Source organism: Clytia hemisphaerica, unplaced genomic scaffold, assembly GCF_902728285.1.
Source record: "Clytia hemisphaerica strain Z4C2 unplaced genomic scaffold, Clytia hemisphaerica genome assembly, whole genome shotgun sequence".
In the NCBI taxonomy this organism is placed as follows: Eukaryota; Metazoa; Cnidaria; class Hydrozoa; order Leptothecata; family Clytiidae; genus Clytia; species Clytia hemisphaerica.
The window spans coordinates 2,488,541-2,511,188 of record NW_027104338.1 but is presented as its reverse complement, the minus strand read 5'-3'; the positions used below and the strand labels follow the sequence as shown (position 1 = coordinate 2,511,188).

General features: G+C 34.1%; 1 protein-coding gene across 6 annotated transcripts in view; it reads right to left on the bottom strand.

The window, feature by feature from the left end:
* Positions 1-890: 890 nt before the first annotated feature.
* The window catches only part of LOC136817906 (uncharacterized), a 33,167-nt gene continuing 11,409 nt past the window's right edge, over positions 891-22,648 (bottom strand). The window contains exons 2-38 of one of the 6 annotated variants that reach the window (XM_067074237.1): positions 20,753-21,036; positions 20,460-20,633; positions 20,107-20,244; positions 19,478-19,657; positions 19,009-19,281; positions 18,720-18,863; positions 18,447-18,561; positions 18,116-18,279; positions 17,844-17,924; positions 17,452-17,482; positions 17,122-17,291; positions 16,696-16,776; positions 16,508-16,538; positions 16,213-16,388; positions 15,358-15,438; positions 14,695-14,722; positions 14,253-14,407; positions 14,004-14,084; positions 13,659-13,689; positions 13,372-13,547; positions 12,902-12,982; positions 12,385-12,418; positions 12,074-12,249; positions 11,768-11,848; positions 11,525-11,555; positions 10,611-10,762; positions 5,883-5,963; positions 5,554-5,584; positions 5,101-5,258; positions 4,682-4,762; positions 4,249-4,282; positions 3,877-4,016; positions 3,511-3,588; positions 3,256-3,313; positions 2,456-2,601; positions 1,847-1,927; positions 891-1,343 (exon numbers count right to left, since the gene is read on the bottom strand). In XM_067074237.1, the coding sequence (XP_066930338.1) occupies positions 1,326-1,343; positions 1,847-1,927; positions 2,456-2,601; positions 3,256-3,313; positions 3,511-3,588; positions 3,877-4,016; positions 4,249-4,282; positions 4,682-4,762; positions 5,101-5,258; positions 5,554-5,584; positions 5,883-5,963; positions 10,611-10,762; positions 11,525-11,555; positions 11,768-11,848; positions 12,074-12,249; positions 12,385-12,418; positions 12,902-12,982; positions 13,372-13,547; positions 13,659-13,689; positions 14,004-14,084; positions 14,253-14,407; positions 14,695-14,722; positions 15,358-15,438; positions 16,213-16,388; positions 16,508-16,538; positions 16,696-16,776; positions 17,122-17,291; positions 17,452-17,482; positions 17,844-17,924; positions 18,116-18,279; positions 18,447-18,561; positions 18,720-18,863; positions 19,009-19,281; positions 19,478-19,657; positions 20,107-20,244; positions 20,460-20,633; positions 20,753-21,036 (4,055 nt within the window). In that variant the 3' untranslated portion in view covers positions 891-1,325. The remainder of the gene's footprint in view (positions 1,344-1,846; positions 1,928-2,455; positions 2,602-3,255; positions 3,314-3,510; positions 3,589-3,876; positions 4,017-4,248; positions 4,283-4,681; positions 4,763-5,100; positions 5,259-5,553; positions 5,585-5,882; positions 5,964-10,610; positions 10,763-11,524; positions 11,556-11,767; positions 11,849-12,073; positions 12,250-12,384; positions 12,419-12,901; positions 12,983-13,371; positions 13,548-13,658; positions 13,690-14,003; positions 14,085-14,252; positions 14,408-14,694; positions 14,723-15,357; positions 15,439-16,212; positions 16,389-16,507; positions 16,539-16,695; positions 16,777-17,121; positions 17,292-17,451; positions 17,483-17,843; positions 17,925-18,115; positions 18,280-18,446; positions 18,562-18,719; positions 18,864-19,008; positions 19,282-19,477; positions 19,658-20,106; positions 20,245-20,459; positions 20,634-20,752; positions 21,037-22,648) is intronic. The other 5 variants (XM_067074238.1, XM_067074239.1, XM_067074240.1 and 2 more) reach the window with 5 other exon arrangements.

The window sequence follows — 22,648 nt, the reverse complement described above, 5'->3', positions numbered from 1 at the left end:
AAGAAAGCGTGTAGCTAAAGTAAAAATTTTTAAGATTAACACACCCCTGTCTCACAGCCCCGGTGGAACTTTTTTTCCTCAGTGGGGATAAAAATTCCTATTGAAATCCTAATGGGGATAGAAATTCTATTGTTTCAAAAAATCCAGTGGGATGGTTTTGGAGTACAATTTTTAAACATATGGAATTTCGAAGGGGATGAAATCAAAGTCAATTTCCCAGTGGAGCTGAAATTCAAGGATATATTTCCACCGGGGACGAAATCCAGAGGGGCTGGGGTCCCAGCGGGTCTGTGACACAGGGGATGTATTACTGTAATATTTTTGTCTACCTTTAAGTTATCTAAAAAAACAGTCAAGAAGATTTTGAAATCTGTCCATTATTTCAAAATCTCAAGAGTTTCGTTAGGCGAGATGCGACTTTAGTTGGCTTATGGGCCCGGCCGAAACTAATTTAAACAGTACTCTTAGGTTCCAAATAAACGCCCCCCCCCCGCTTGTTAATTTTTCGAAAATTTTCCAACCTCCCCGGCCCTTATTAGGACGTTATTAATCTCTAAGAATATTTTGAGCTGTCAAAGAGAAGGCCCCTTATTTTGCTCTAAATAGCCTGATTTTAGCCTATTTTTACCTTATTTTTGGGTTTCAGAAGTACAATTTCCAACCCCCCCGGCAATTAGGCCCCCCCCACCGTTTATTAAAAACTAGAAAATTTTCCAACCCCCCCCCGTTTATTCGAACCCCCCCCCCCCCCTTTATTTGGAACCTAAGAGTAATTTGATAGTCCATAGTTTTGTCCTCGTTGTCGCAGGCCGCTGATTTAAGGATTTTTAGGGGCAAATTAATATACAGATATTAAGAAAATATTAAGAAAATTTGAAACTAACGAAATCTTGATGCTACACTCTATATTTTAAACAAAAAATCATTAAAATTTTAATAAACCCAAAAAAAAATCACAAAATAAGTTAAAAAGTACAAAATAATAAGCTGAAAATTTTCAAAAATCCTTATATAACAACAAAGCTACAAAATACTTTTATTTTTATCGATATACAGTGCTAACTTCCGCTAAAAGGATAAGATAAACAAAAGATTAATAGGGTTTGTGAATTTTTGAAAATTTATGAGTGACTTTGGGAATGGTATGACTCAGTTTTGATGAAATCCTTTTCACGGAGGTAGTTGACTGTAATACAAACTTACAGAATAATCTCTATATAATTTTGTTTTGTTAATTTTCTTTTACAATAGTAAGAATATGTGATTTATAAGACAAAATCCATTGTCATATTCCAGTTAGGATAATCCAAGATCGGTGAGCTTGTTTAACATACTTTCAATGCCTAAAGAGTGGAGAATGGAAGAAAAACATTACTAAAGACGAACATTACCAAAGAACTACCTGCATTAAAACAAGTTTTGACGTCAGTTTTTCACGCTTTTCGAACAAGGCAAAATTCATACATCATCTTAAAAATGCTATAATTTTCCAAAAAGATATTAAATAGACTGAATAAAACGTGTTGAAAATTTTAGAGCATAAGATTCAAGTTATGGACATTTAGATTTTCCAGTACTGTTTTTTAACCCACCCGGTATTGGTTATCTTCGATTAAACCATACCATAAACTAAACATAAACGGTGTCAGGCAAAGACAGTGATTTCTATATCCTTCAAGATAGCGAAGTTGTTCTAGGCTAGGGCCTATTCCGATAGCTTCGGAGAAACCATTCTTCTTTATGCACATGTTTTATATCGAGGCTAAAAATTAGATTACAAATTACCAAGACAATATCTCGTTTTCACAAGGGAGCGGACCACGATTTTTTAATATGAATGTACTACCTTGCAGATGGTGTCAGGTTTGATTTGTTGGACAACAAGTTTAATCAATTCATCTCCGTATTCGGTTATTAAAGCATCACACTAAAAGTGAATGAATGAAGAATGCTAATTATGTATGAAAAGTTTGATGTACCAAAATGATTCAGTTCTTGATTCCTTTCATGGTCCAAAAGACAGACATCCTTACTCAAAGACTTTCAAATTCTATCAAACACAAATTTAGATTTCAAATCTTCATATCTCACTTTAAATTATGTCTTATTAGTTTTCGAAAATAATGGTCTTGCTATGAACCATGGAAGGCTCCACTACTGCAATATTTTAGTTTGTCAAATGGGGATGAAATTACACGGTAACGATATAACCAAGGATAAATTTTTGGCCATTTTCCATGGCAGATATAATATTCCTTTACATGCTAGATAGGCCAACTGCCTACAGATTTCTCGTGAAAGTGTCCAGTTTTGGATGTTCGAATTTCAAAACATTCGAATGTTGACGACCAGAATCGAAAACAAGATGGCAGACAAGTCAGCTTTAAAACAGGACACCCTTCCTTTTGTATGGGAAGCCCGATCCAGTCAAGTAGTTACAGATCAGTGGTCTTACCTCATTATCAATAGCAGCTGGTAAATGACTACAAAGTGATTTCACGGCTGTCTTGATTTCATCTTCAGTTGATTGTTCTGTCAACACAGAATCCAAATAACCAATGGCTGATTGGCATACTTCACATTCAACAGGGTTGGTTTTCACTGTAAAGGAAGAAGAAGAATAGAACATTTCATACTTGTCAAAAACTTCTCCCTTCTCTGATTTGTTTTACAATGTCTACCTTTTGGACAACTTTTTGTTATCTCTTCTTAAACTTATCTACCACATCCTAATCTCATGATAGATCATCCATTCTGTACCCACCATACTATGCTGCTCTAAACGGATGCAACGAATGTAGTGATCTGACAAACATTCAATTTTAATTTCCCTTTGATTAGTTTAGGTATTAACTTATTTCTTTTTTTTATGATTTTTGTTGTTCGTCAACAAAAATTATAAAAAAAGAAATAAGTTTATACCTAAACTATGCTAAGATTTTTAAAGAAACTGTCTAGTGCTCAAATGAACCAACTTTACTTGACAGAGGGTACCAAAATGAAACCATTCTGATGAGTTTGCTGCAGTAACACTAAGGAGTTGTTTATAAGGAGACGGGCTTGTCCAGCTAGTTAAAGTGAGGTGGGGTGGATTTTCGAATGTTACGTCACAGTTTTTGAAATAGATCACGTGACGTTCGATCCCACCAACCGGGCCAACCCGCCTTCATATGGACAGCCCCTAACAGTAAACACCAATTATTCAGTAATACTCTCGTCATACTGTGAAAGGTGGAATGACGTAAAATGGCTTACCAAGAAGGGCCTTTTTCAATGAGTGGTTTTTCAATGAAGAAGAACAAAATCCCAAGTACTGAAATAATGTGGAAGAATAGATACAGAAGATCGTTGGCTGTATTTGACAAATGAATTAGCAACAGATATAGTAAATCATATCAAAGATTGTAATCGTACATTGACTAACAAAATGCTGTACATACCAATCAAAAGAAAGCCTCGAGTCTTGAAAAACAAAATAGGAAAGTAAAGAAAAAAGAGAGAAAGACATACATGGCAGATAGTTTGAGCATCTTCAGTGCGGAGAAGATTTACAAGTTGAGGGAAATATCGTTTAACAACAATCACACACTGAAAAAGCAGATTGGAAAAATTAACACCAATGACGAATTGGTACTGGACAATTTTTTAATCCCAGATTAAGAAACAGGATAGCATGATTAAACGAATTCCATTGGATCTAGATTTTACATACACATGAAATGAAACAAGTTTGGGCGAGAAAATGACAAAGGAGAACGTGAATTAGAAATGGAAGATTGAATTCCAAAAAATGAGCCATAGTAAAGATAAGAAGAAGCAATTATCTTGAGTGACGTATGAAAGTATTACTGAACAGAATATTCATTTCCCTGGTACCTCGTCATTAAGATGTGTTGGTAGTTTGGCACACATTCCTTCCAATGCGTTCAATATCTCATCTTCAGTACTGTTATCTTTCAAATCTTTCACCAGTTGTCCGACAATAAAATCACACAGTGTACAAGCTTCCCCCGACACTAAGAAAATTTACATTGAAGATATGCTGCTATGTATTTGCAAACGAGAAAAAATAACCCCAAACTATATGAGTTAGATCGCAAAACTAAATTCATATTCACTGTCACAGAGGATGGAAATTTTCACTGTTACAGAGAATGGAAACTAATTCTTGACCATAATTTGCTGACTAAGCAAGAATGACGATTTTAAGTGATCAAGGAATAGGTTCGATAAGAAATACAACCTTACCTTTAGTGGGAGATGTAGTGCAAACTTTCAAAGCCTATAAAAAAATCAAGAAATTGATGAAGCAATGGTGGAGGGAAATTGAGGTCATCATTGAAATAATGGGTCCATTAAAAATATTCTTCATGGCATCATTTGAAGGACAAAGTGTTTTGAGACTGGAGGCCATTCAAGGTTTTTTGATAGACTGGATAACATTGTTAAGTAGACGACTTCACTGGACTTATAAATCAAACAAATTTTAAGTGTGTCCCCTCAGAACCTATATAATGGTGCACAAAACTATGGTTTCGAGAGGTTTTTCAAAAAAAGGATTGTTTGAATGAAAAATACTTGGTCCTTATTGGTGACCATTCTTTAAATTACTGACATAAATTTAGAGCTATCGTACTTTTAAGGAGAAAAAAAAAATACAGAAAATGAAAGAAAAACTCACATCGCAAATAGTGGTGGGGTCGAGTTCACGAACTAACAATTGAACCAAGAAATCCAAATTGCTGTTGATCAAGCTTTCACACTAGAAAGATAGCGAGAACAGGTTTTGATGATTAACAGTAAAGGTACATTTTTCAAAGATAATCCTTAAGATATTCATATTCTTTATGTAACGAAATACAGATATAACAGATCAAGTCCACAAACAGATCTAACAGGTTGGCAGTTTTTTTACTGGTAACTTGAATATAGATTAGATGAGTTAGATTAGATTCTTGGATGAGTTAAAAAATAATGCATAAAAAAAATAATACTTGGCCAGATACTCCATTCAAAAATGCTAAGCTCTATCAATTCTCTTTTCCTCTAATATTTCATTATAGAATACTTTTGGACTACTTGAAAACAATGTATACTTACTTCTCCAGACACCGATGATGGAAGATGGGTGCAAAGGCTGTCCAAAGCTGATTTGATCTTGGCTTCGGTTCTGTCTGACTTTAATTGATTGTCCAAATATGTCATGGCATATTTACAGAATTCACAAGTCACTTCGTTTTTGATGGGAGTCTTGACAACTAAGGGAAAGAAATTCAGAATTGAACCTAATATTTTGGCTTCGAGAACTTTTCATAAAAACTCAAATCATCGGTATAAGGTATCATCTGAAAAGAAAACAACTACAGTCAATTTTCTCTATTTCGAATCTCTGTAACTCGAAAAAAAAATGGGTCTCCTCAGCTGGAAAGTGGGTTAAATTACTGTTCGTTGTTCGAATTTTTCTCTAATTCGAATAAAATTTTTGGTCCCTTGAAGATCGAATTAGATAGAGTGCACTGTGAAAGACATAGACAAAATAAAACTGTTTATTACCTTTGCGGGCAGATGCACATAATTTCAATTCCTAAAAATGACATAAATCGATTGAATCAAAACTCAAATAACAAATAGCTGAGATCTGATAAGCCAGCAGCCAAGCAGGCGCGTAAAACTTTATTCCTAAGACAGTTTCTTGATTGTGAATTCTTTTAAAAGGCCTTTAAAAATCACTTTCAGAACCTTAAATTTAAAGAAAATGGCGGGTAACTAAAACATAGAGGCAATAGAGAAAACTGTAATGTAAGACACCAAGGCATGGTACTATATTGGAAAATTGATGTTGATTAGCACGTGGGAAGTCAGCACAAAAGAAACTTGTTTACCTTGCAGATAGCTGATGGGTCGATCTCGTTAATGAGGAGATTCAAGATAGCATCACCGTATAGAGTTACCAAACTTTGGCACTAAAAGAAAATTGAAAATTGTGTTAAATGTGCAATCTTTTTTTGCTACTCTGTGGAAAGCACTCTTAAGCACATTCACTTGTCTATAGGATGGACACATCCCTGATATGTTTTGATATAGGGGATACATATCGTGTATAAAATTTTCGTCCGAGAGTTACCCCCGTCGTTGTATTTTTGAGTTTTAGAAACTTGATTAACTTGATAGCTTGATAAGTTTTATATGACATATTTTTAAAGTTCATTAAATTTGAACAAAGAAATTATATAACTGGAATAGCCGGAGGTTGATTGGATTTCTGAAAATTAAAACAGATGGACGGGAATTTTATACACGATATGCATCCCCTACATCAAAACATCAGAGGGGATGCGTGAAGCCTAACTTGTCTAATGACATTGACATGGTTTCCGTATTGTCACAAAAATGAGTTTACGCTCAAAACGAATAGTTTGGAATACGTTCTAAAGTATGGATTTTAGTTTTACTCATAAACTTGGAAATGTTCCCTTATTAATTGAGTAGTAGTTTTAAGGGTCTTTTTTTCGAGCAACTTGTATATATAAACGCAGTACATGCGTGGGCTCTAACATCGTAATGAATATATTCAGTAAAAGGAACCACATGTTGTGATGATGATAATGATTAAAATCCTATCTTTTTTATTGAGCAGTGTATTTTCATTAACTATCTTTTTATAAGTAATTGATAGACAGTTCCATATTGACGTTTTAGCTTTGATTTGCAAGCATTTTTTTTTTCTCGATCACATGATAAAATTAATATTTCTCTTGTTTTGTGCGAAACGCCTGAACAAACTGTAAAGATCTTTCTTTACGAGGCGGTTTCAATGAACCTTAGTTGTCCTTATAATTTTTTCATATTATGTGCATTTACACGCCTAAACGTCGGAGATTAAGTGAAAAACTGATTGTTTGATTTTAATAGGTTGTTCTATGATTAGGGATAATTTTGATCCTAATAATTTCCCATACGAGATGGAAATTACAAATTACTCTTTCCTTCATTAATACATATCTTACGTAAAACTTCCATGAGGCCATTTGCAATTTTTCACATTTATTTTACAAAACATAGAAAAAAACTGACAAATCTCTCGAAAAATAAATGGTTGGATAGGCTGTTTACAATGCATAACAAGACGATCTTATTGGCAGATTTAACATCAGCTTTCGTTCTCATCAGCATTGGAATCCCTGGCAATTTATGCATCTTGTATTACTTTTTATTCAAAAGTTGGAAACGCATTAGTTCGTACTATCTTTTTATCATCTATCTGGGATTTGTTGATTTGTTGGTTTGCATACTACATAGTTTCCTTGCTTTCAGTCTTTACCAGGACTCTGGTTCTGAATTTGCAAAATTAGTTTGCCAAGGAGTATTTTATCTACCTATGGGACTGGCAACATCATCAATATGGATTCTTTGTGGACTTTCATTTGATCGTTACCGGAAAATCATAAATCCTCTAGCAAAACAATTACCAAAATGGTCCATTCATTTGATTTGTATATTACCCATAATCCTTGGTATTTCTATTTACATCCCTTATAATGGGTTACTGTACATGAATGCTGAAACAGGAGTTTGTTGGACCGATCGACTGCCATCTATGGAGATTGTTATTGCAACATTCTGTTTTCATACATCAATGATATGTTTCGTACCAATAACATCAATTCTGTATTTCAACTATAAAATATCTCGAACGCTCCGCAAACAAGGTGAAGATGAGCTCATAAAACAGACAGAAATATACGAGCGCAATGAGCGAGCTATGGACACCGTTAAATGTTTAACAGCCTTCGCGGCTGTCACAGTGTTCGTGCCCAATCTTCTTTTAACCGGAGTCTACGTGGCCGTCGTCACCTTTGAGGAATACATATTTTCTACAGAAACATTGAGTATCATTTATAAAATTATACTAATAAACAGTATAATGAACGTTTTTGTTTATCTTCTGCATGTCAAAGAATTCAAAAGGTTTTATACCCCAAAGGCGCTTGAAAGAGCTGAAGCTGTCAGAAAATGATATCTATCAGGGCCAATGAATTTTAACGACCCTTGGTCAAAACAATTTATAGCTTTCAGCTATTTTTTATAATTAATTTCATATAAAAGCTTGAATAATATATGTATGTAATAAAATTTCCATTTCCAATAAAAGATCAATTCATGTTTCCTTTTTAATTTAACTTGATTGGGCAGGTGTTTTAATGCTCAAAATTTGGCTCTTAGATTTATTCCTTTTCACTAAATTGCCAAAAAGATGAGCTACAAGGCTATATTATGGATCAATCTGACATCTGCTTTCATTTCCATAAGCGTTGGTGTACCAGGAAACCTTGCCATTTTGTACTTCTTTTTGTTCAAATGTTGGAAGAAAATCAATTGTTATTCTCTATTTATCATTTATTTGGGAATTATTGACTTATTGGTTTCTGTTCTTCATAGTTTGATTGCGTTGAATATTTACTTGAAATTGGAGTCTGAACTAACAGAATTTCTATGTAACAATTTATTATTCACACCTTTGGTATTAGTAAATTCTACTACTTGGATTTTATTTGGCTTCACTGTAGATCGCTACCGCAAAATCACCAGGCCTCTCTGCAAACAACTCCCTAAATGGTCGGTCCATATCATATGTCTAATGCCAATGATAATAAATCCTTTATTAAGTGTTCCTTATAGTGGAAAATTCCACATTGACAAGAAAAAGAGGTTATGTACATCACCAGGAGATTAACCGCCAATGGGTTCGCTGATCTCGACCTTTGTAGGCCACACTTTATTCAACTCTATCGTGCCAGCCATTGCTGTCTTATATTTACACGTCAAAACAAAAGGAGCTCTTCAACGCACTACAATAGACACAGGACGAGAGAACGAGATCACAGCTCGCAATAAAAGAGCGATTACTACAATAAATTGGTTGATCACTTCGGATGTGTAACTGTACTGCTACCAAACTTAATTTCCAGCATAAATTATACAGTGAAGCTTTATAGTGACGGTGTATTGTCGTATGAAATCAAGACCTTTTTTTACAACATGATGTTTCTGAACAGCGCTACTAATGTTTTTGTATATCTTGCACATATTAAAGAATTCAAGGAATTTTACACCAAGAACTGATGAACAGGTCTCAAAGTCTCGACTTTTGGTCCAGAGACAAAAAAAATGGCTCTCAGCTCGCATTCACAACAAACTAATAGACAATAAACCTATATGCAAATTCATAGCAGATAGGACAAAAATATGATATTTTTATACATAAATGATATTTTGAAAGATCTGAGGCTACTGGGAGAAACGATACTGAGGTACAAAGACACCGTTTGGTTGTATAATATCATTTTCTATCATTTATAATTAATTTTACAAGCAAACTAGAAACATCTTTGAATAGATTTAACAAGGAAGTATAATTCGTTTTTTATTTCAATTTGAGCAGGTGATTTATTTTATCAGAAAAGTTTTTAAAAATATGATAATATATTGTGGTGAAATCAAACTATCTTTCATTTTAATTACGCACATAGATTTGAAATCGCCCAAAAGATGAGCTACAAGGCTATATTATGGATCAATCTGTCATCTGCTTTCATTTCCATAAGCGTTGGTATACCAGGAAACCTTGCCATTTTGTACTTCTTTTTGTTCAAATGTTGGAAGAAAATCAATTGTTATTATCTATTTATCATTTATTTGGGAATAGTTAACTTATTGGTTTCTGTTCTTCATAGTTTCATTGCGTTGAATATTTACTTGAACTTGGAGTCTGAACTAACAGAATTTCTATGTCACAGAATGTTATTTTTACCATTAGGTTTAGCAACCTCAACCATCTGGATTTTATTTGGAATTGTTGTAGACCGTTACCGCAAAATCTCAAAGCCTTTACGCAAACAGCTTCCTAAATGGTCAGTTCATGCTATATGTCTTTCAACAATCATAATATGCCCTCTAATGAGTAGTCCTTATAATGACAAATTTTCTATCGATAAGGAATGCAGATTATGTAGAGCAGAGGGTCTGCCAGCTGTCGAGTTACTGGTGTCAACCTTCGTTGTTCATATTGTATGTTTGTGTATCGTACCAGTCATTGCGATCTTGTATTTACACGTCAAAACAAAACGAGCCCTCCAATGCACTACTATAGACACAGGACGAGAAAACGAGATCACAGCTCGCAATAAAAGAGCGGTCAATACAATAAATTGTTTGATCACTTTCGGATGTGTAACTGTACTGCTACCAAACCTTGTTTCCACGATATCGTATACCTTTAGTTTGATTGCGGGTAAATATAGCATTTTCCCATACGAAGTGGACAGTTTTATTATCAACTTAATGTTTTTTAACAGTGTCACCAATGTTTTTGTCTATCTTGTACATAACAAAGAATTTCGGGAGTTTTGTACCCAAAAATAAACGACTAGGATGTGTGAATGCAAGTGTGATCTAGCGCACAAAATGATGTTTATGTAACGTAATATAGTTGGAAATTTTCATTTTTTCCTATCGAATTAATTAAAACATTTCATTAATGCAGATTTCAGATCCATTTCATTTTTGAACTGGTATAACCGAAACGACAAAAAATCAATGAAAGATCTTACCTCCCCAGACAATGAGCTTGGCAACAAAGAGCAGAGTTTGTCCAGACCATTCTTAATAGCTTCTTCAGTTTTATTCTCTTTGATGATGTTGTCTAAAACTTCCAAAGCGTCTTGACAGACAGTGCATGTCAAGTCATCTTTAACATTTGTCACTGTAAGAAAAATAATTTCTCTAGTAAGAACTCAAACCTCGTACACACGTTTTTTTATAAGAACAAACTATGTAAAAGAAGGCTAAAGAAGGATTCGATAGACAAAATGTTAAGAACAAGTTTAGAACATTTTAAGGCTTTGCAAACTCTAAAATGGCCAATTTCTTAAGAAAATGGACAATGACAAAAACGCTCACAAAATGGTGAAAATAAGAACATGTTAAGAACATTTTAGGCTTAAAACTCAAAAGGTTAAGAACATCCTCAGGCTTAAAAATTTTTGGATGTTCTTATGAAAAAAACGTGTATGATATACACAGCCATGGCATGAACCCCCCCCCAGCCCGCAGGGGGGGGGGGGCTACAACCAAAATCTTCCTGAAAAAGGCTGGGGCTGGATTTTTTTTTAATTTCAGGGGGTACCTATGATCTCTGGGGGTATCTAACTTTTATGCGGTAAGGTCTGGGGGCTTGGGAACTATATTTTATCTTGCTTTTATTTAACTATCATTATTCTTTTTAATTCCAAAAATATACAATTTTTTCATTTCTTGACATATACTCAAGTCACAGGGGGTACCAATCACAGGGGGTACCTACTAACGTCTGTCGTTTGGGGGTACCTAAAATTCAGGGGGTACCTAATTTCTTATTAGGGGGTACCTAAACCCCTGGTCCATGGCATGACAGCTGGGGAATGATGTCTTTGCTTTTGAGATGTTTTGGTGAGGAATATTAAATAGATGGATCATTTCAAAATACCTTTCTTTGAAGCTGCACAAAGTTGTAATTCCTAACGAAAGAAAGAAATGAAAATCAAACATGTGGTAATAACAGCACTACATGGCTGCATCATAGATAGGCCCTGACTTATTTGCCAGGCTCGAAAGTCTACTTGATATTACGTGATTTATACTGATTTCACAAGTTTCCCTGTACGTCAAATCACCCTCAAATAAACACCGTTCCCACTCGCCAATAAAAAAAAACATTTAAAAAATGTACCTTGCAGATAGTTGCAGGGTCGAGTTCTTGAACGATGAGCTTAATGATTGTGTCAGCATACTGGTTGACCAAACTTGTGCACTGAAAATGAACGATGAATTATGAGGTAACTGACTAAGCCTCTAACACCAGTGATTAGTATGCTGAGATTGGAAACTTCATTATTCTTGAGCCATTCAACGGCCTACCAATGGAATAATTTCTTATAGTTCAGAAGATCTAATCGGTTGAGGTTTAAACTTACAGTTTTTTTTGTCGTAATTTATAAGGGAAAACTGGCAGCTTAGGTTTAAGAGCTATTCTTACCTCACCACTGACAGAAGCTGGAAGATAACCACACAATTGATCAAGACCTTGTCTAATTTCCGCTTCTGTTGCATTGTCAGATAGCATACTGTCTAAGTATTGCATCGCATATTCACAAACTTCGCATGTCACTGGGTTGGCTTTCACTTTGAGGCTTTGAACGACTGGTTTCTTAGCTATTGAGAAAGTAAACAAAGTATTTTTAAAAGTAAACCAGCAGACGATTGATCTTGACAACTAATTCATGTAAACTGAGATGGGGAAGATCTCGATAACTGAAATATGTAACTCACGGTCAGCTCGATAGTTACCTTTGATCAGATTGGAAGCACAAAGTTGAAGTTCCTGTGAAGACAAAAAGCGTCATTTAAATTGGGCCATTCCATTTTATGACCATACAGGGGGGCTGGACGAACATTTCCAGGCGGTAATCCGAAGTGAAAGAATTTCCAAGGGGTCTAAAGAAGTGTTTTTTCATTTTTCAAGGGGGTAAAAAGTTATTCTTGAATTTCCAGGGGGTGAACAACTGATTCTGGTTCGTCTACCCTCACTTTAAGGCAAGGTTTCTTTTGCAAATTTTACCATTTTCCAGGGGGTATCTACACTTTTCCAAGAAATTTGTTTTCACTTGAAAAGGTTCGTCCACCGCCCCTGTATGGAAATTTTATGGAACAGCCTATTGAATATGGGGGAAAAGTTTACAAATAAACACCAAAAAGCTTTAAGCAATTCATTTTCAATTGGCTAATCGTTTACAGTTACAGAATTCTTCGAAAAAGTTATTTTGGTTAGTGAATGATGACGAAACAGAATATAGCAAACTTATACCTTGCAGATTGTTTCGGGGTTGAGCTCTTGAATGAGTAACTTGACGAGTGTATCGCTATATTGATCAACAAGGCTTGAACACTTAAAAGAAACAAATTTTCTCTGATAAAATGACATCTCATACATCTGCTTACAAGGCATTTTCAAGCAAAAGAAAGAAAGGCTTTCTCCCTCTCCCTCTCCCGCGCCACGTGAGCATAAATCTTGAGTGAGAAATTCTTATGTTTTATTTCTGCTTTGTCAGAGCGTAAGACGCGTGCCTAATTTCAATATCATAAAAAACAATACCTTAATATTATTTAAAGAGAAAGCAAGGAAGGATTTTATTTCCAAATCTTTGGCAATCGTTTAAATCAGCAAATTAAAAAGAAGCTTTTTGGTAATATACCGAGGGTCAAAAGTCTAATACATAACGATGAAATACAATGGAAAATTCAAATACAACGTAAAACAAGCCATGAATCTTTTACCTCACCACTGACAGAAGCTGGAAGATATCCACACAATTGTTCAAGACCTTGTTTGATTTCTGTTTCTGTGGCATTGTCAGAAAGCATACTGTCCAAATATTGCATTGCATATTCACAAACTTCGCATGTCACTGGGTTAGCTTTCACTTTGATGCTTTGAACGACTGGTTTCTTAGCTATTGAGAAATAAAATTATAACAAATATAAACCCAGTTCTAGTCTTTATAGTTTCAATCAAAATCGATCAATCTTATGAAAACTGCAATCACTTCAATTATACTACATACCTTTTCTTGTTGATGTGCATAATCCAAGTTTCTAAGGAAAACAAAAAGTGAGATTTGATGATAAAAAAAAGTGAAAGCTAGAAATTTTCATTTTGATTTTAATCATTATTTGACGTTTCAGTGTTTTCTTTGCACCATGATCACAAGTGTAGTAAAAAAAATTCAAATGGGATTTCAATTTACAACATTAAGAAATCACAAAATTAAAAAAAATACCAGGTAATTACAAGTTAATCATATATCATTTCCAAGAAATATTTGATAGCTGGGATATTTTCTAAAGTTAATGAGTTATCTCACAGTTTTGACACATGAACCCTGATTGAAAGATATTAAAAGACTAACTTGGCAAACGAAGGCAGGTTGAAAGTCTTCGATCAGCATTTTGATGATAGTTTCACTGTATTCATCCACAAGGCTTTTACACTAAAATAGAAAATTCAGGATACTTTAAAAACGTCAGTTTGAGGTTCATTTTCAGAAAGAATGAACGAGGAAAGTTTCTTAGTATAGTGTCGATCAAGCCAAAATCATTAACTATAAGAATGTCTAGAGTTAAATAATATTTTGAAGGGATACAGGAAGATCATATACCTCTCCACTAATTGAAGCTGGTAATTTGGAGCATAATGATTCGACAGCACTGGTAATCTCTTGTTCAGTTGATTTGTCAGTAAGGATGCTGTCCAAATAACTCATTGCATATTCACAAAGTTCACAAGTGACTGCATTGGATTTTGTCTTTTTAACTACAATTTAAAGAAAAGTTGGCTATTAGTATTAGCATTTTTGAGAAGAGCAATTAATAAACAAGTCGCATACATATTATAGTTATTTGATGGTTACTGACAGAGCAGGGAGTAAGGGTGTAATCTCATATTCTATTTGCGCCCGAGAGCCAGAGGAATGGAATGTAAGATAATTTTTCCACTTTTTAAATTCCAATCTAGACCACTAGTTGGGACGGTTTGTGGATTTAACTATAACCGATATATTGAAAAAACGAGTATAAAAAGGTTTCTTTGCTAGAACTTACCCAGTTTTGATGTACACAGACCAAGTTCCTAAGAAAAACAGACAAAAAGTTTTTTTGTTGGTAATAAGTAAATTTATCGTAAAGCAGCGAATCATAATGATTGACGTAGAGTTTTAAGAGAATTATTTTACAAAAAAGACATTTAAATACTTGATTGTATGTTTGAGTGACGTTTTTTTTTTTTTTTTTTTTTTTCCATCATTAATTTCTTGATCTCCAAAAGTATATTGGTTCTTCTTACAAGAAGTTGAAATATTTTATGTATATGTTATGTATATAAATGTATATAAAATTCTACGATTTCAAACTGATACGAAGTGGACAGCTAAATCATTAATGGAAGCTTAGTGGGCTGGTCGGCTACATTTCAAAGAGTGGCGCTTGATAGTATAGTATTTATGTAGGTTTGGTTTTACAGGGTTTATTTTCAGTTTCTCATCTTCATAGTCTTTTCAGGTATTTTGCAGGTTACTCGCGTTCGGGCTACATTTTTGGGGTTTTTCCATTGTTTGTAAGCTCGCTCTATTATGACTACTCCACTTATTCAACCATTATTTGTTTCCAATTTGTATTTACACAAGTATAGTTAGTTTTAATATTTGTTATGATTGTTCTAATATTAGTTAAATTAGAAGTTTACAACACAAAAAATGACACAGGTACCTTGCAAATGACATCTGGTTTGAATTCTTGTACGAGCATTTGTAAAATAGCTTCACCGTAATTATTGATGAGTGTAGTGCACTATATGAAAAACAAACAAGTACAAAAGTGTAGATATGTTTAAAAGAAATATAAATAACACCATTGTTGAAATGCTAACAAACAATAATATCGAGATATATCAACCAACAAAGATGAAGACATCATTTGAATAAAAGTTATTTGGAAAATCAGACGGTTTGAGACTTGACATGAACCCCTTAATAACTTTGACCCTATTTAATATCTCGAGTTTATTCGCTTTTAAAGTTACATGAGTAGGATTTCTTTGTTTTTAGCAAAAAAAAATTTTGTAAGTAAGAACCCCTTTTCAAAGATTTCAAGTAGTGTTATATCTCAAATTGAAAAAAAAGAATATTGGGTCATGAAAGCAAAGCCGATGATCACAAACAATTTTATCTTCAAGACTTTGAATCTTCAGGTTTCTGAAGGTGAATCAGCAGTAACAGTAACCTGTGATTACCACATCATTGGGCTTTTCCAGAAAAAAAAGTATACCTCTGTTGAGGAGGTCCATTTCCGTTCAAAGAGGCTAAGGTTTGTAATGTGGCGGAATTCCATAGGGAGATACAGAAATCTGTCAAAAATAACTCGAATTCCATGGGGGTAGCTTTTTAAATTTTAAATCCTACTAAAATTCAGAATTCCAGAGGGGTTTAAACCTGAAATTGACTGGAATTCCAGGGGGTTACAGCATTTCCAGCCACAGAGGGATGGACCTACTCAACAGGGGGTATACGTTTTTTTTCTCTGGAAAAGCCCATTGTGCCATCGTAATTGTGAAACCATGCATACCTCTCCACTTAATGATGATGGTAATTTTGAACATAAGGAATCCAAAGCACTGATGATTTCCTGTTCGGTTGATTTGTCAGTAAGGATGCTGTCCAAATAGTTCATTGCGTATTCACAAACTTCACATGTCACTGGGTTGGCATGAAATTTCTTAGCTGGTGTAATGATTTTCATTTCTGAAAAGAAATTTCATTAAAAGCTCTCTCATAAAATTTTATGTTTTCTTGTAGACTCTCATGATTTCAATGCGTTTCTTCTTTATCTCAGACAACTTTTTAAGAAGAAACTTATATACCTTTTCTGAGTGATGAACACAGTCCAAGTTCCTGGTAAAGAAAAATAGATAATTATACTTTTTATTTTTTTTAAAGAATAAGATCTCAGAGAATCGAATCGACGATTACATTCATCATCATGGTATGACTCGCTTCGATTTGTATGACAAAAATTAAATGTGGTATTTTTCATTGGCTTGTCACATACCTTGCAGATAACTTCTGGTTTCAATTGTTGGATTAGCATTTGAATGATCGCTTCGCCATATTGTTGAACGAGAGTGTTACACTTAAAAATAGCAATTCATATTTTCAAATACAACTACAATTGAACTTGAAAAAGACACGCAAACGTAAACGTCGAAATATCATCCGACAAAAATGTGTTTTATGTTTTAATTTTATTTGGTTGCACATCATTATGGCTTTTTACGGTTCAGTGAATATAATTAAAGAATATTCATAATATTCCATATAGGAGTAAAGAGAAATCAGGTGGGTGAAACGAGATTTGGCGAGACGTCTTGGAGAATTTCGTGAAGGAATTTCATCAGAATATTCCAATATTCCAGAAAAAAACTGTTAATCTTAAATAAGACAACTTTCAATGATGGGTTGAAATAACCATACTAACCTCTCCACTGATAGTTGAGGGCAATTTGGAGCACAACGATTCAACAGCATTGATAATTTCCTGTTCAGTGGCATGGTCAGAAAGTGTTTGATCCAAATAACTCATTGCGTATTCACAAACTTCACAAGCGACAGGGTTAGCCTTGACTTTCTTAACTGGCACATTGATAGCTAAATTTAAAAAAAATCGATAATGAGCTCTAGTACTCAGCTATGTTGTTTATCTATTATATGAGGGGAAGTGGATCCTGAATTTAATCTCAACAGATGAATGAATTTCTTTTTCTAATGTAAGTTGGAGCAAAATCAAAATAAAGTGTTGCATACATACCTTTCTTTACAGAAGAACAAAGTCCAAGTTCCTTAAAAATAAAAAGTCCACGAGGGAATAAGTTCAAAAGGTTTGTCATAAAAAAATAACTATAGTGAAAGAACCAAGCTTCCAATATTCTCATAGATGAAACTAAGATGAAACTAAGTTTATGATCGACACCCCTCATCTTTAGAGATATAAATAATATGAAAGTTGGAATCACTAATCGAAAAAGGAATTTTCCTAAGCAAAGAAAAATAGTTTCGACCTCTATGATTTTCAGCTCTAAAAAGGGTGCCGAAAGTAGATGAGGGGAGCATTAGACCGACAATTTTTTTATTTAAAAAAAATTAAAAATAAAATAGGATGTTCATTTTAAAAAGACATACAAAAAATACTTATCGACATACTTTACAGATTTGATCAGGTTTCAATTCTGAAATGAGCAACTTTAAAATAGTATCGCCATATTGATTGATCAATGAAGTACACTAAAAGGCAAAAATCAATGAATTTGTTCATTTCTTTAGATAAAGCTATTGGTGCCAAAATCTTCAGAAGTTCGTTTTTGCTGTTAAAACTCTTGAATTGAGACACATAACTGTAGATTGTAGATTATGATGCAGTCCGAAATATATTTTGAACAATAAACTGTAGGGATTAAAAAAAATTGCAAATTCACCTCTCCGCTGATTGATGATGGTAATTTTGCACACAAAGAATCCAAAGCATCAATAATTTCTTTTTCTGTAGCGTTGTCAGCAAGAATACTGTCCAAGTAATTCATTGCATATTCACAAACTTCACATGTAACGGGGTTGGCTTGAACTTTCTTAGCTGGCGTAGCTATAAAATGAAAAAGCAAACTCAGCTTTCCTGTAAATTTTGTTCCCTTATCAATACTTGGAGACTTCAGTTTTGAAAAAGAATCTAACAGAAAAAGCTTGAAAGGCATCAATGCAAGAATCACTTGGTTCGAAGGGCAAAACAATTGATTTGTAAAAACTAATTACCTTTCTGGACTGAAGTACAAGCATGAAGGGTTGTACATAGAGCAGCAGAGTCATTCAACTCTGAGACTATAAGACCAATGGCTGCACTCCAATAGCTGTTTACATATGATTTGCACTAAGAAGACAAGCATAAATGGTTACCAACCAAACTTATAAAAGTGTTATAGGAGATGCTACAACCTAAAAGATGAACTAGAGGCAGTTAATTTCTAAGCAAACCTGATACTGTTGTCAAGAGAATCTTTAAGCTGAAACAAACGAAACGAAACTTACAATTGAGCTGACAGATGGTGGGAGATCACCACAAAGACCAAGTACTGCTTGCTTTAATTCTGCTTCTGTTGCATTGTCCTTCAACATGGAGTCCAAATAGTTGACACCAAATTTGCAAACATCACATAATTCTCCATTCAATGACTGAAAAAATGCAAAAGGAATATTTCTTTTGAAAGTTCAATGGGAAAAGAAAGGGTATTCTTCTGAAAGAAAAAAAGGAAAAAAGATAACTTTGTAGAACATATGGGACAAAATTAAGCAAAATAGAATAACATTATGTTGGTACCTTAAGTCTGTTAGTCGTGTTTGGGCAGAAACTCAAATACTGACATGTTATGTTTGGATCAAGGTCTTTGACAAATTGATCGAAACGCAAAGTCACTCTCTTATCAATGTAAGCAAGACAATATGAGAATATTTCAGGTGGAAGAATTGAGCATATATTCTCGGCAGAGTCTTTCAGATACTTTCTGACAGTTGTGTCGTTCAGTACATCTCTGACAAACTTTACAACTTTTAAGCAAATGGTGCAGGTGTCATTAGTGGGGTTGGCATTGCGCTAAAACAAGACATTAGTAAAGGCTCTAGATGGCTTTCTTCTTCAGCTAAAGAATCTCAGAATAACTGATAAATGCTCCAAACTAATGACATTGTCATCTTTAGATCATATCTGATTAAATTAAGGTATATTTCAATTACCACATAAAAAAAACAGCCAAAGATGAATAAAAATACAAAAGAAATTTGGTGTTTACCTTAACAGCTGGAAGCATCCTTGAGAATTGGACAATATTCTTTGTTTGCTGTAGTTGGAGAAGGGCAATTTTCTTTCCACCAGAACACAGTCCAAGAGTTGTGCATAACTTTTGAGGTGTGGCAAGATAGGCTACAAGTTCGTCATATACACTTCCTCCCAATGTACTGATCAATGGGCACTTCAATGAAAAAAATTGTTAAAGCTACAGTAATAAGTTTATCAGTGAGCCTGTATGGATAATTGAAAAAATGCTGAGCTGGCAAACTCATTGCAGTTGCTAGAACAAATCATGAAAACTGAAAAGAGTGTGTTAAGTCTGTTGATTTTTTTTGTCAATAGGATGTCTATTTTCCTCAAATTTTATAGTACAGACTCTGACAGACTATCAATAAATGGCATTCATTTTTTATGGATCGATGTACAAATAATTATATGACAGTAGTTATTGCCATTTTTAGGGAAACATTGAAGATATAGAAATCCTCAAAGCTTACATTTAGTTTTTAATCACAAGATTAATCACAATGTGTTTTTGAGATTTGGTTGTTAACAAGAGACAAGAGACAATTATTTACGATTATCTTCATCAAAAGGAATGAAAGTCAAAAGTCAAAATGTCATTCATACCAATTCAGAGCTCTTGACATATTGGTTGCACAGAGAAGTCAACTCATTCAAAACTTGAGTCTTAGTTTCTTGGTTAGAGAGTATAAGATGGACAGTTCCAACGTACTGCTCACATGTGGTACAGTAGTCTGTTTTGACCTGTTAAAAAAAATTTAGAACTTCAAGTTATTTACATAGCTAGGTCTAATCAACAACTCAAAGTAAATAAGAAAAAGTATTAGTTTAACTTAGCAAAATAAATGTAGCTTGTTTCTTGCTTACACTCAGCTAAATTTCCAGTTTTCCTGCTTTGCATTAATGATATAGAAGCATTTGGTAAATTTTTAAGTTGTATCTATGATTTAATGAATTACCTGCTTCATTTTATGGAGGTGTTTCAAAGACTGTCTAATATGAATCATAACTTTGTGAGAGAGCTTTTTGCCATTGCAAAGGCCAAGAGAGGTGCAGACAGCCTTGGCATCAGTTGTGTATTGTTCCATCATATCAATGGCTTTTTCAACGTAATTCTCTATCATTGCTTGGCACTGTAAAAAATCAAATGTATGATTACGTTAGTTTACCATTATAAGATTTATTATCTCCATTGCTAAAACTGAAATGATTGTGATATTTTTAAAATATTATAAAAGATTGATAATCTTACCATTTCTTGATAAGCATCTGGAAGTTGTTTACAAGCAGATGTCAATTCATCAATGATCATCTGACGAGTGCTGTTAGATGCTAACATTCCATGGAGAAGGCCAACATATTCTTGACATTCTGCACAAATATCATCTCCTTCTTTTGCAACACCCCAAACATGTTCTTGGCAATATGCTACAGCTTGACATCTTGATGCTGTATCTTTATTCCTGCACCAGTATTGGGGGCCTCCAATATTGCACTTTTCAGCATATCTATTGCTGTCAATGTGTAAGGTGTTACCTGGTAAAAAATACATAAATGAGTGAGTGATTGGTTGGAGGTATATCAAAATTTAGTTTTTACCAAAGCCTGTCTCAAAGAGTTTGTTTGAAAGTATTGCCAAATTTGAGGTTTTTTACTATAGAATTTACAATGTGGGTGATTCATCTAAAATTGTTGCTACTGTTTGAAAATCTGTAATTATCATTTTGATAAGTTTACTTTATATCAAAGAAATTTTACTGAATTGTTTCCAAAAAATAAGAACAATAGCAGCAGTGAGATTATTCCCTTGAAACTCCAAAATTGGTTTGAGCACTCTACAAAGGTAAGCCCCAAATCAGCAAATTTGGAAGAAAAGCACGCACAAGATAATAATCGTAAGTATTTTGAGATCTCTGTTGCTTAGCTTTTGAAGTTGATAAAACTGATTTTTCAAATTTATTGAAATTTTTAAAATCATAAACCCAGCCCCCAGACCGACCCTAAAAAACTTTTTGTTTCCGGTCCACCGGGTGACGAAAAAAAAAGTCATGCGGGCGGCCAGGAAAAACATTTTTTTGGTCCTATTCATGATTTCTAATAAAAAAAATTAGGAAGAAAAAAATCATCTCTCTGGCTGTTAGTGTTGCCCCACATTCTGTCTTTATATTTGTTCTTTCTTTCACTGAAAGAAATGTGTTGCTATTAATTACAAAAAGCTGTACTTTGTGATTGTTTTTCTCTAAGAATCAAGTAACTTTTCATTCTAATAAATTGATTTAATATGCAAAACACTATTTATTTGATCTTTAACATCCAGAAAGCATGCTAAATAAACAAACTTTTTGAAGAGTGTTATATAGGAACGATGTAACAGTTTGAATGAGTCATGAGTAAAGGTTTTTAAGAAGAAAGTTTCATCTGTGATCTATTTGGTTCTTGTATGAAAAAAAAAATGTGGCCGGGTGACGCGAAAAAAAATTTCACCCGGCCGGTGGACCGGAAACTTTTTATTTTTTAGGGTTGGCCCGCAGTTTAATTAGTCAAAACCTAGCCCCAAAGCTAGACCCCAGTATTTAAAAAAGAAATTTGGCACCAACCAAGCAAAAGTGATCCAGTCCCCCCCCCTAGGCTCAGGGGGAAGGGGTGCATTCTAAATGATTGCTAGAAATGTTGTAAACATTCTGCAAAGAAGCAACTTTTGTTTTTGAAGACCTTGACATATAAACATCTCACAGGAATTATTTGCCTAGACGATATAGCAAACATTAAGTATATAAGCAGACTGTGCCTTAGAAAAAATTGGCTGTAAAAAACTTCTCAATAGAAATTTCTCCAACTTTCAACAATGATAGAACATACCCATTCAAAAAAAAAAAAGAAACTTAAGTTTGCAAGTGTCATTTAGTTTTTGCTGGCTGAACTACACTGAACTAGAATTAGTGAATGTGATTTTTGAATTCCGCACCCTTTTTCTGACAAATAAACAAAATTTCAGCCTTTAATGTTTTCCTCAATTTCCAGAGACACAATGTTTACTGCTGGTTGCACCAACTTTCTGTCCCAGGGCAGACAAATTTGGAAATGTTGCAAAACTTTCAGAAATTTACCAATTTACGTCTAGCCTGTGAAGTGTTATGTACCACTGGAA